The sequence below is a fragment of the Pelophylax lessonae genome, assembly GCF_965119305.1.
Source record: "Pelophylax lessonae genome assembly, chromosome: 2".
NCBI classification, from domain to species: Eukaryota; Metazoa; Chordata; class Amphibia; order Anura; family Ranidae; genus Pelophylax; species Pelophylax lessonae.
The window spans coordinates 138,085,821-138,098,630 of NC_138769.1; the positions used below are offsets into that span (position 1 = coordinate 138,085,821).

Below are 12,810 nucleotides of genomic sequence, written 5' to 3' on the forward strand. Positions count from 1 at the left end.
TCTGGTAGCTTACCTGTTCCTCATGTCTGCATTAAGGGCCAGACTCTTCCTTCTGGCTGCTTTTATCATCTCTCTTCCCAGTTTGGCTCCACCCCAGGCCATTCCAGGAAGTCTATTTTAACCAGCGCACTGCAGGTCTGCTTTGCTGTTCAACAGTGTTTGTTAGTTGTTTCCTGTCTGCCGTGTGCTTGATCTACCTTTCTGTGTACCGACTTTGGCTTGTCTCTTACTACTCCTGTTTGCCTGTGACCCTGACCTTTGGCCTGTCCCTTGGTTTCCCTTGTCTGCCTGTTGTCCCAAACTTGGCTTACCCATCACTATCCCTTGTGTCCTGAGTGGATGCTTCCCCTCTCCCCCTACGGAGCGTGACCCAGGGGACCCCAGGGGCCACGACCTGGGCCCAGCTGCAGCCAAGTCCATCCTCACCACTAGAGGCTCTGTTGAACACCTGCTGGGTCTTAGACTCCGCACCTTGGGGAAACTTGGGCTCACGTTCCTGTCCATCCGCAGCAGTGAGCTATCGGGTTCACTACCTTGCGCTGCACCCCTGCCTCCAACAGGGTGCAGTTGTCACCTGGCTACAGGTGACCTGATAGTGTGTTTATTTTGAGGGGACAGCAAATTTACATTGTTATACAAGCTGTACACTCATTACTTTACATTGTAGCAAAGTGTCTTTTTTTTTTTGTGTTGTCACATGAAAAGATATAATAAAATATTTACAAAAATGTACGGGGTGTACCAACTTTTGTGAGATACTGTATATATAGTATAATTATATATATTGTATATATTCGGTATATCCATTGGGCTCTCAAATGCTGCTACACATATAAATGTAGACGCAAGGTAGATGAAGCACAGATCTTTTTGCCTTTTTTGCTCTTTATTTAGCATTATACGTTATAAGGAACATATACAGTATGTTGCTAGAAAAGCACCAGTAGCCATGTAAAAGCAGGGCAAACTAAATCTGAGAAGGAAAAGGTATCTTACCCTTTATGCTCTTTTATTGACCAAATAGTTCCATAAGCCCCGTACACACGTAGCGATCGTCGGCCGAATGATCGGCCGTCTTTTGTCCAGGGCTGTCCTGTTGGTTGAAAACTGCAAAAGACTGCACACGAATTTTTTCGGCCAACAACAGCCGACTGCAGAAGTAATGTCATGTGATGGTTAACTTTCCGTGTGTTTTTTCTTTTCTGAGCATGCCCAGTCTTGCAAATCTGCTGATTGTCGGCCGAATTCTGTACTGACTGGCGAACAATCGGCCGTTCTGGTGACGGCCAACAAATATTTTAAAGTCTGCACAACAGATTCTGTTCAGCCGAAAATGCGCTGTCGGCTGTCGGAAGCATCATACTAACAAGCCTACAATCGGCCGATCGGTCGGCGGCCGAATATTTACGGCCGACAATCGGTACGTGTGTACGGGGCTATACTCTGGTAGTCACCGCCAGTTTATTCAGGCACTGAGCAACAACTTTGCCTATTCAGTCAGTTGCTCTGCATTGAGACATGCACATAGCTGCACCCGAAAGTTATTTTATTCTCACGCTGTTCCCTCCCTACTTCACCCCTCCTAAAATATCCAGAAGAAGAGATTGCAACACCTGGAAAAGAGAACTGTGCTACCAAGTAATCATAAATTAAAAAAAAAAAATATTTCAGAGAGTACTTTCAGGTAAACATTAAAATATGTTCTCAAAATGTGTACTTAAAAAAAGGAAAGTGCAATCTGATTGTTTTGAAGCAATGTAGACAGTTTCAATAAATGAAATGTTAACAGCACGGGTCTATTTATAAAAAATCATTGGACAAGTGTCAGTCAATTTTAGTTGTAATTTCTTTAATAGACTAATTCCTATGATCATCAGCTATATCTAGTGGCCAAATTGCAGTAAATTAGTATATTAGAAATATTTCAGAAATATTTACTGCATTTTGGCACCAGATGGCACCTGCAATATAGGAATTAATCCATTAGAGAAATTACAGCCGCAATTTGTTGTGCATGCGTGAATGTGTGTATGACCTTCATCCAAATAATGTTTTAAAAAAAGACCCTTCTGTGTATAAATTTAAGGTTAAAACAGAAGTTCAGACAAATGACTAAATCCACCCCCCCCCCCCCCCCCCGGTGAATAAGTATATAAGTATGAGGTACATTAGTACATTAGTAAACCTTGTTACTCATTTTTCAAAATTTTTCAAAAAGTAAATAAAAAGTCCTTTATTAGACAAACTAAAAAGAGACATCTTCTGATGTAAATCCATTGTCAGGCATGGTGTCCAGTGATGTAAATCCATGCCATTAATAATTACCCATTGCCCAGCCAGCTTCTATATGTAAACATTGTAATCAGCTGGGAATCTGACATTTTGTGACAGTAGGGATGAGCCTAAGGTTCAGGTCAAACATGTGTTATACCAGAACTGAGCTTGTTTGCCATTTGGTGAACAGGTGAAGAAAAGGAACCCTATCTGAACCCTTTGCCTACAGGAACCCGTGGCTGTAATTCAGACTATCTCCACTAAACAACAGATCCCCTCCAGCTTCTATTTGTAAACAAACAGGTCAGAGGTTCTGGCTGGTGACAATGACTAAAAATATTCATTGCCACATTTGGTCATTGACGTTACCTAGAATGACAAAAGTGAATGATCTGAGGCCTACACAGTGATCTACCTCCATCCCTATATCTACATATCAAAATACTGACTATCAGGACCACTACCTAGCACACATATGTGTTTATACACTTCACATACTGCATCTGATGTCCTGGGTCGCCCCGTGGCTGCTTCCCCCTTTGGCTGGACCTGGGCGGTTTATTCCGCCTCAGCCCTGGGATAGACATTTGTCTCAGCGCCTCCACTTCCCCTCTCAGATGCTGGGCCCACTCTTTGAGCCCACATGTAAGTAGTAAGGTTACTCATTTGACACCCTTCCTTTTATTTGCGGAGTACCATACATTGCATCTCCTTTCTACATCTAAAACTTACATGAGATTATTTTTACTTATAGACACCTTGTTGCATCAAACTCCTGATGAGTGGACCTTACTAAGATCCACGAAACGCGTAGAGCTTCAGAAATGCCCATGTATATTCGTTCATTCACAGACCAATTGTGTATTTTACTACTGAATTTTATGAACATTATCATACATGTGGTGTTTTATCATATATGGATTTCCCTATGTTCATTTTTACTGTTTATGGTTGTATCATTAATGCAAATCATTCTAATGCATAATTGTTTATTATTGAATATGTAATAAATCATTATTTGTACTTAAGTTACATCTATTTAGTGACCTACCTCATTAAGTCCCAGGACCATTGCCTTGTTTTTACCCAGAATGCTTGGCATCTTTGTTTACAAACAGAAGTTAGCAGGGATCTGTTGTTTAGTAGTGGTGGCCTGAGTTACAGCGAGGGGTTCCTGTGGACAAAGTGTTCAAATGTGACCATTTCCTTCACCTGCTACCCAAACTGCAAACAGGCTGGGTTCTGGTCAAACTTCTATTCAACCTTAAACTCATCCCTATTTAGCACCACTGATCTTAACAGGCCTCTTGGAAAAGCTTCAAAAGTTTTCACTAGATGCCAAGAAGATCAAAATGCTTGAACAAACAAACTCTAGCAGGTCTAGAGTTTTATTCAGTCTGGTAGCATCTTTGATATACTGATTTTTGCTTTCAGGAAAAGCCATGGGAGGTGCCTTGGATGAAACTGGAAAAGATGATTAACACTTTGATTCTGAACTATTGTCAGTGCCTGCTCCGCATGGAGGAATTTTATGAAGTGCTGGAACAAACAAATGACCTGATCCAACACCACCCAGGTATAGTACAGTCATAGTACAGTCATGTAGTACTAAAACATAGACAAATAGGTGAATACACTATGCAATGATACATTTAAATTGTTTTAACAAGCAAAAGAATTTTAAGTCCATGCAGCCAGTGTTGTAATCCAGGCACACCTGCCAGAAAGCAAAGCTAGATATGTAATCTCCATGCTCCCTGCTCCTTTAATCATATCAGTATATATATTCAGTGTATATATATGCAAGTAACAAGACTCCAAATGACTTAGGGTCCCAATCTTTATTCTCCTGTGCAATGGATTACAAAAGCCAATCTGCAAACTAGTGTCAGCTAATGGAGTTCACCTTGGCATTCAGCTTTAGTGCTTGGTATATTTGGGAGACTTGTAGGGAATAAGGGAGGAAAATTAACTTTGCTTAGCAGAGTTAAATACGGGAAAGATGGCACTGCCGTACTTGGCCTTGGATTGCACCCAGCATTTTGCATTGGTGGTCAATGACCTATACTGCAGACTAGTGATTGACCAATATCGTTTTTTTGTTGCCGATACCGATATTTTGGCCAATGCATATCGGTATCGGCCGATATGCGCCAATATTTTTGTACATTTACAAAAAAAATATTTTTTACTTTTTTTTTTTATTTATTTTTTTCTTGACATGTACTCTTGTGGAGAGATATGGAGACCCGATCAGAGCTGAATGTGGCTTTGATCGGGTCTTCGGCAGGCTGGTTGCCCGGGTCTCCCGTCCCACCGATGAGCCGCGGAAGGTGGCGGGAGGGGGGGGGGGACATCCCCTCCCTCTCCTTGTAATGACAGCCGAGCGGCTTCTCAGCCGCATCAGTTGTCATTACAAGACAGCCGATCGTCAGCTATGGACGCCGGTACCGAGGTGATGCCTCTAGCTGCAGGCATTACTCCGGTACAAAATAAACAAGCAAAAAATTGAGGGAGTACTCCGGTACAAGCACTTTCCCGAAATATCGGCAATATCTGTAACCTCCAGGGCCGATTCCGATATATCAGGGAAAGTGCATATCGGCCCTCAATATATTGGCTTTGCCGATAATCGGTCGATCCCTACTGCAGACCTGGCAAAGCTGCTAGAATAAACAAAAGGCTCAACTGTTATCTCAGCATGACTCCCACTGCTGCTTGGCTCTGCAGAGACGTAAGGGTTAAGGATAATAAAAATTGGAAATTACACTCTATTGGTGATTTAGCAAAGTGGACCTGCTGTGCTAGCTGAATATTAGATTTGTCTGGTGGTATTTGTGAACTAGTAAAAGCAGTCCAAAAAATCCTTTTCTAGTTACCTTCAGGTGGTCACCATAAACAGCTGATTCTGCTTTAGGAGGGGGAGAGGGAAGAGATTTTATTTTCAGAAAACCACCCATAAAAAACCCTCCCCACCTCACACACTCCCTTCAAACTGCACAAAATAGTGGGTGTGGTCAAATTTCACTAAAATTGGGAGGGTCTAAAAGGGGCATTAAATACCAGAAGTGCATTATGTACAGAGTGCAGAGTTTCGGGGGGTGTAGTTTACATACATAGAACAGAGTTTAGGGGTGTGCTACGTGCATAGTTTGGCGGGTTGGGGGATGCAGTACATAGATATTGCAAAGTTCAAGGGTGTGCTGCATACAAGTGCAGAGCTCAGGAGTGCGGTACACAGAGTACAGAGTTCAGCCTTCTTCCACAGCTGCTTACCTCTGCATCCTCCATCCACATTTCACTTTCACCCCTCTTCAGCTCTGACCTCTGCATGCCACCCCCATTCCACTGCCCCTACCCCCCCCCTCCTTAAAAGCTCCACCATCTTCCACATGTCTTACTTTTATTGCTGTAAAGCACCCAGCTGACTCTAGTACCACCCTGCACACTGTAGGTGGCTCAGACTCTCTCACTTGCAGGGAGATCATCCGGTGGGGGTGTCGGCACCTGCATCTCCCTTGTTCCATCCTGCACTCAGTGGGAGCGATGCCTGCCAGTGCCCACCATTGATGCCCACTAGTGCCCACCAGTGATTTCCACCGGTGCCCACCAATGATGCCAATCAGTGCCCATTAGTGATGCCAATTAGTGCCCATTAGTGCTGCCTTTCAGTGCCTATAAGTGATGCCTGTCAGTGCAGCCTCATCAGTGCACATCAGTAAAGGAGAAAAATTACTTATTTACAAAACATTTTAACGAATAAAACTTTTTTTTCCAATTTTCTGTCTTTTTTTTTTTGTTTGCTTAGCAAAAAAATAAAAAACTCTATCTGTCTCAAAAACATGATAACAATGTTGTTTGGGTACAGCATTGCATGTCCGCGAAGTTGTCATTCAAAGTGCGACAACGCTAAAAGCTGAAAAGTGCCCTGTATTGAAGTGATTAATGAATCAGATTAGCTAGCAAAGTAAGTTGCCACTTCCTTGGCTCTAAGCGGCCCAAGCAGACTCATTGTGATTTCTGTCCTATAGGAGTTCACTGACTTACTGTATCTCTAGTAAAGATTTGCTTAGACCCCCCCCCCAACTGTCATCAGTTTCTTCATGCCAGGTAATCAAGGAGCAGGGGTGACACGTATACCAGCGCAAATTAGAGTGAAGGTCAATCTTCTTGGATTAAGAACAAGACCATATAAATCATGAAAAAGCGTTTTGGTTAGTGGGAAACGTTAGTTGACTTCTCTGCGCCCTCTTTTTGTTACTCCAGTATTCAGCACAGTGAGTACTGTATTTATCAGCATATAACACACACAAGTGTATAACAACCCCCCTATTTGTAAAAGGGAAGTTTCAGGAAAAAAACTTAAATTTTAAATAAAGAACTTTGAAGAAAAACAAGGGTCAGTGCCCATCAATAAAGCCTTACCAGCACTCACCAATGCAGCCTGATCAGTGCCCATCAATGCAGCCTCACCATTGCCCATCAATGCAGCCTGATCAGTGCCCATCTGCAACCTCACCATTGCAGCCTGATCAATGCCCATCTGCAGCCTCACCCTTGCCCATCAATGCAGCCTGATCAGTGCCCATCTGCAGCCTCACCATTGCCCAGCAATCCAGCCTAATCAGTGCCTATCTGTGACTTTACCATTGCCCATCAATGCAGCCTGATCAGTGCCCATCTGCAGCCTCACAATTGCCCATCATTGCCGCCTGGTCAGTGCCCATCTGCAACCTCACCATTGCTCATCAATGCAACCTAAACAGTGCCTATCTGAAGTGTCACCATTGCCCATCAATGCAGCCTAATCAGTGCCCATCTGCAGCCTCACCATTTGCCCATCAATGCAGCCTGATCAGTGCCCATCTGCAGCCTCAGGAGATTAGAGACGCCGGATTACACAGAGCAGGGTTCTCCTGTTTATTCATCTGCTGCTGTTATTTGAGGTCCCGCCTCCTGGACCGGCTCCTATGATAGACAGCACATGTCCCGGCATTGGACCAGTAGGTGCTTGCCCCCCCTTCTCCTCCGAGGCATATATCTGCATATAACATGCACACATTATTTTCACTCTCTTTTCAGGGTGAAAAAGGGCACGTTATACGACGATAAATATGGCAATGCATGTTTTTATCATCTGCACAAAATTTGGTGGATTTTAGCATTGGATTTAATCTAATGCCAATTTTCAACTGAGGATTAAGTAAACCTTGCTGGATTTTATTGGAGATGAAATAGAATTGTGTCTAACGAAAAAGAAAAAATCAGCTGATCACTCCTTGAGCAGTACACAGAAGGTAGTCCGTGCAAACTGTAGCAAGTGTCTGCCTTCTTGTAATGGTAATTACAGTAGGTCAATTAAAACAGCTAAAATAATTTGAAAAAAGTAAAATAATAACTTAAAAACCTAACACCCATAAAGTATACATACATCTAACATACATATACATGCAGTTGAGACACAAACAAGGCAGCTCAATAAACTATACAAATAGTTGTAACTATATGATGATTGATGAATGTTTTCTTTTGAGCAATGACAGCCAAACAAACATTTTTGATAAGTCACTGACATATTTGTTTTCATTATTTCCCTATCATTCTCAAATTTAAATGCACATACTGTATGTATTTTAAGTATTACCTTTGCAGAGTTTATTGTTTTACATTTAATAGGACCTGTAGTTATGTTGTTTGTGTTATCCTTGCATATGCTAGTAATATCAGTGTTTATTAAAAAAATATAGACTTATAACTTTCTCTGCACAATGTTATGTGAATATTGCATGTAAAAATTGATAAATGGACCCCAAAGTGTATGTGTAGTCTAAACTTTTTATTTTTAGCTGTGCAGTATCTCTTCTGCAATAAAGTTAACCTACTTGCCTGCTTGCAGTCTCATGTGCTATATACTGTATGCTGAGTTGTGTAAGCGCAGCTCAATTTATGGTACCTGTGTGGCAGGATGACTGATTCATATGCATGTGCAGGAGTTATGTCATCCCACGTCAGTCAATCAAGAAGGCTGAAGACCAGCACACAGAAGATGCTGGTGCAGGCAAACGATCCCTGGCAGATAGCGGATCATTGAAGACAAGGTAAGTATTGTGACTATATTTGGCATGAATGCTGAAAGATGGAAATTCCAGCACCAACTTCAGTGAGATAGATAGATAGATAGATAGATAGATAGATAGATAGATAGATAGATAGATAGATAGATAGATAGATAGATAGATAGATAGATAGATAGATAGATAGATAGATAGATAGATAGATAGATAGATAGATAGATAGATAGATAGATAGATAGATAGATAGATAGATAGATAGATAGATAGATAGATAGATAGATAGATAGATAGATAGATAGATAGATAGATAGATAGATAAACATGACAGCAGTGTGATTAAGCAAATCTCCTTACCAGAGGGAATGGACCCTCAAATTAGAGGGTGGTCAATCATGCCTTGCTGTTATCAAAGAGCAGACCTCTGTCCAAGGAGCTGTAATGCACATCACAAGGATTATTCCCAATAAGTCTTAAGAAGCAAGGTGCTTAGCAGACAACTATAGATACAGTATCTTCAATATTCGGCACCTTGACAGGTATTTTTGTCCGATGCTAATAATATTTACCTTGCAAGGGCATAAGAAAATACCATAGTGCAGTAAGTTCTTTATAAACCACTATACATTTTATTCAATAAAAATGCACACTAACGCGTGTATAAAAAAAAAATTTTGCTTCAAAAGGAAATTTTTTTAGAGGGCCACGCACGGTGTATGCATTACTTCATAAAATGACTTCATCAGAGGCGTGACCAGCAGACGCAAGCACGCATTATATAAGGAAAAAACGGAAATGAGATGCCAGAAACTGTATGTAACCACAAGTGCGTTCCAGAGGCCGGAACTAAAAGGGATGTTCGACACTTACCTCACAGCAATATAAAAAATGTAATTAATGAAGACAACATCCATGATGCCAACTTAATAACTCAGAAGGACACTAAAAATCCATTTTATATATAAAAAAGTTGAATTGTTGGGAATAATCCTTGTGATGTGCATTACAGCTCCTTGGACAGAGGTCTGCTCTTTGATAACAGCAAGGCATGATTGACCACCCTCTAATTTGAGGGTCCATTCCCTCTGGTAAGGAGATTTGCTTAATCGCACTGCTGTCATGTTTATCTATCTATCTATCTATCTATCTATCTATCTATCTATCTATCTATCTATCTATCTATCTATCTATCTATCTATCTATCTATCTATCTATCTAATTGTGCAAAAAAGCCAAATTAACACCTCTATGGAGGAAAAATTATTGTTCTCAGCCTCAAAAAAATTACCACGCCATCCTGTGGGTACATCATAAAATTACCAGCAGTACAAATAAATATTCAATAGAATGGTTAAAAGAGAGGTAAATGGCGCTGCCTAGTATAGCAGGTAAATATGGAAGGTATAATATAGGTATAGGGGGATGTCTCAACCCTACTAGTTCAGCAGGTGTAATCACAGAGTTAAAAATTAGACTCTATAAAACATGCAGTAAGAGATCATTTCATAATCACCATTAAAACTCATAAACACATATGCATCATAAACATATATCCATAATATTAGTGAACATTAAATATACTTAAAGTGACTCTGTGACAAGTGTTGGTGAGGTGATAGTGGACGTCACCAAAAGATATAATCTCAAACTTATTAAAGTGTTCCAGTGCCTATGCAAAAAAAGAAATGCCAGAAAATATAAATAAACCCCCAAAGAAATGTGTGGGGTAAAAGAACTGTAAAGTGCTGAAAAAAAGTCAGGTGATCAATAAACAATTAATAGTTGCAGAAGAATTTTTTTCGATTATACCAAAATCTTTTTAGCACTTTTTATGTTCAATTTACATTTGCTTTATTTCATTTTTTGCTGATGCGATTTTGGTTTAATCGCAAAAAACTTTGATTTTCTCCTATCCTAAGCGTGGATCATTTTCCATTCTCACATATTCAATAGAGGCTACCAACCTACAATAAATGAGAATAAAAAAAAACTAAAGAATATATGGGGACAAGATATACAAAAGGACACCAGGCATGATTTTTAAACAGAACCCTAAAAGGCAGTAGGAAAAAATTCCTTTATTTATTTAAACAGCTATTATTTAAAACTGATAATAATATTTATATTAATAATTTAAAATGTTTTAAACGAGACCCAAAAAGACAGCAGGGAAAAAAACTCATTTTTTATATTATATTTAATCAGCTATTATTTAAAAAACAGTTGACATCCCATTGGACATTGAGTCTGAATGGAAGATATAACTTAAGCTCGTATATCCAGCGAGTTTCCATCCATGAGATTTCCTGCTAGATAAAGTTACCCCTCCAATGTGGAATTAATCTATCAATAACCAAAAAAGCGTGGTTTATTTAGTTTGCACACTGCGCAAACTACGACAAGGAAAATACCCTTTCATATCCTAGAAAAAGGAAATCTTATTAGGGGTGTCAACCACATTAGGAGCAACGTATAGCCTCAATGGTTCCCCCCCAAAGAACACTTGTGGAGAAATCTGGAATACTCGGACCCGGGAGTCTATGGTTTTTCATCACCTTCCAGTGTTTACAGAATATCTTTTTAATATCAATATATTGATGGGAATATGAGGTGATAAGAAAAACTTTAGCACTATCACTGTTTTTAATCCCATCCCCCAACATACTTTCTCTATCAATATGGCAAACTTGTGAAATTAACCTGTTCAGCTCATCAGCATTATAGCCCATATCAACAAATCTGAACTTTAACACCATGGCTTGCTTTAATTAGTCGGCATGTAAAGAACAGTTACGCCTCAGTTTAATGAACTGGCTTCTAGGGACAGATCTTAGCCAAGAGGGACGATGACAACTCCCCTGGCCAACAAAGCTGTTGTGATCTGTCTCCTTGAAGTAAGTTGTAGTAATCAAGGACCTATCCTTCACCTCAGTATTTAAATCCAGAAAATGTACTCACATCAATGCCATAAAAGGTCATGACTGTGAGGACCCTATGGTGGACTTCTCTGAAATGTCTTGATTGTCTGTGTTTCATAAAACCTTTTTTATATTGTTAATGTGTTCTTTAATTCTGAAGTACAATGGTCTAGTGGTCCTGCCCACATATTGGTATTTACATGGATTCTGCAGGATATCATAGCCATGATCTTGTATTCTTTTCCCGTCACTGTGGATCTAAAAGCCTTTTTTTTTTCCTTGGTTGTTTTTTTTATTTTAAATAATCTTTTATTGAGTTTTTTCAATGAGAACAGAAAATAAAACAAGGGGAACAGTATCAACGTTACATAATTCTTAACAACATGCAGCAGGGTGTGATAGACAAGGTCAGTAGTAACAAATAACTGTAGAAAGGGCAAACCCATTTGGTTGTTAGAGGAAAGATTTGGAGCATTGTCTAGCACCCGCAGACACCCCATCTCGGGACATACTGTGTCTCAGGGTGGAGGCAATACCTCTAACCATGTGTTATATTGTCTTGAGATGTTTTCTTTTATCAGAGTGTAAAAGCATAACGATAACCTTGTACAAGTTACACATTAGTATACTCTTATGGTATGTCTCAGAGATAATAACATTATAGGAAGCATTGCTGGGAAGAGGAAGGGTATGCATTTTAACTCAATCAGAAAATATACCACATTCTTGCTTGAGCCCAGATTTTTTTGGTCCTGTGTACGTGTGCACAAGACCCACTTATCCCACCCTGCTTTTCTGGGAGTGCTACGGGTGGTCAGTGTAAATGATGCGTGTTTTGGGCCTATGGGCCTTCTAAGTTGCATCTAGAATCTGATAGCCAGGAGGTCCATTGGGAGGGAAATTTTGGAATCCCAATGTGGGCTTTCGCATGCATGTACTCCATCTGCATGTGTTGATTGAGTGTGGTAATGAGCTTTTGCATGGTTGGGAATTGTGTGTTTTTCCAGTTTCATGTTATAGCTAATCTTGCGGCTATGAGGACATGGGTGATTATGGTACGGTGCTGTGGTTGCCAACCATTTAGCCCTACTCCCAGCAAAGCAGGCTGTGGGAAGGGGGTGTAGCAATGCTTCTGAACAATGTGTAAATGTGTAAACAGTGTAAATGCAGGTTACACAGATATTCACCAATAAAAGAACAAAAAAATAAAATAAAAACATACAGAAAGCGTTAAAACTGTGAAGATAAACACATTTAAATGGACATAAAAAAACAAGGCATGTGCATAGCACACTTTGGAACTGGGGGTGAGGTGTTGAAGAATATGGCCTAGCTTCCACGGGAAACATGTGAAGGCGTCAGATCCAGCAAGTAGAGCATAATGTTCAGGTCCAAGAGCCTGCCTGGGTGGGAGGTTGCTTTTGGTGCCTGCTGATCTGGTTACTCCTGTTAGTGGTGCAGGGTTTTGGCTATTATGGGGGTTAAGTTTGGCGCTGGGGTGGGAATTAAACCCCAATTGTGGAGTTGTTTATACCCCTCTTTCGGGG

General features: G+C 40.4%; 1 protein-coding gene across 1 annotated transcript in view; it reads left to right on the forward strand.

The window, feature by feature from the left end:
• Positions 1–12,810, forward strand: part of AIPL1 (AIP like 1 HSP90 co-chaperone) — a 151,260-nt gene that overhangs the window by 118,930 nt on the left and 19,520 nt on the right. The window contains exon 5 of the mRNA XM_082245803.1: positions 3,709–3,850. Coding sequence (XP_082101929.1) covers positions 3,709–3,850 — 142 coding nt within the window. The remainder of the gene's footprint in view (positions 1–3,708; positions 3,851–12,810) is intronic.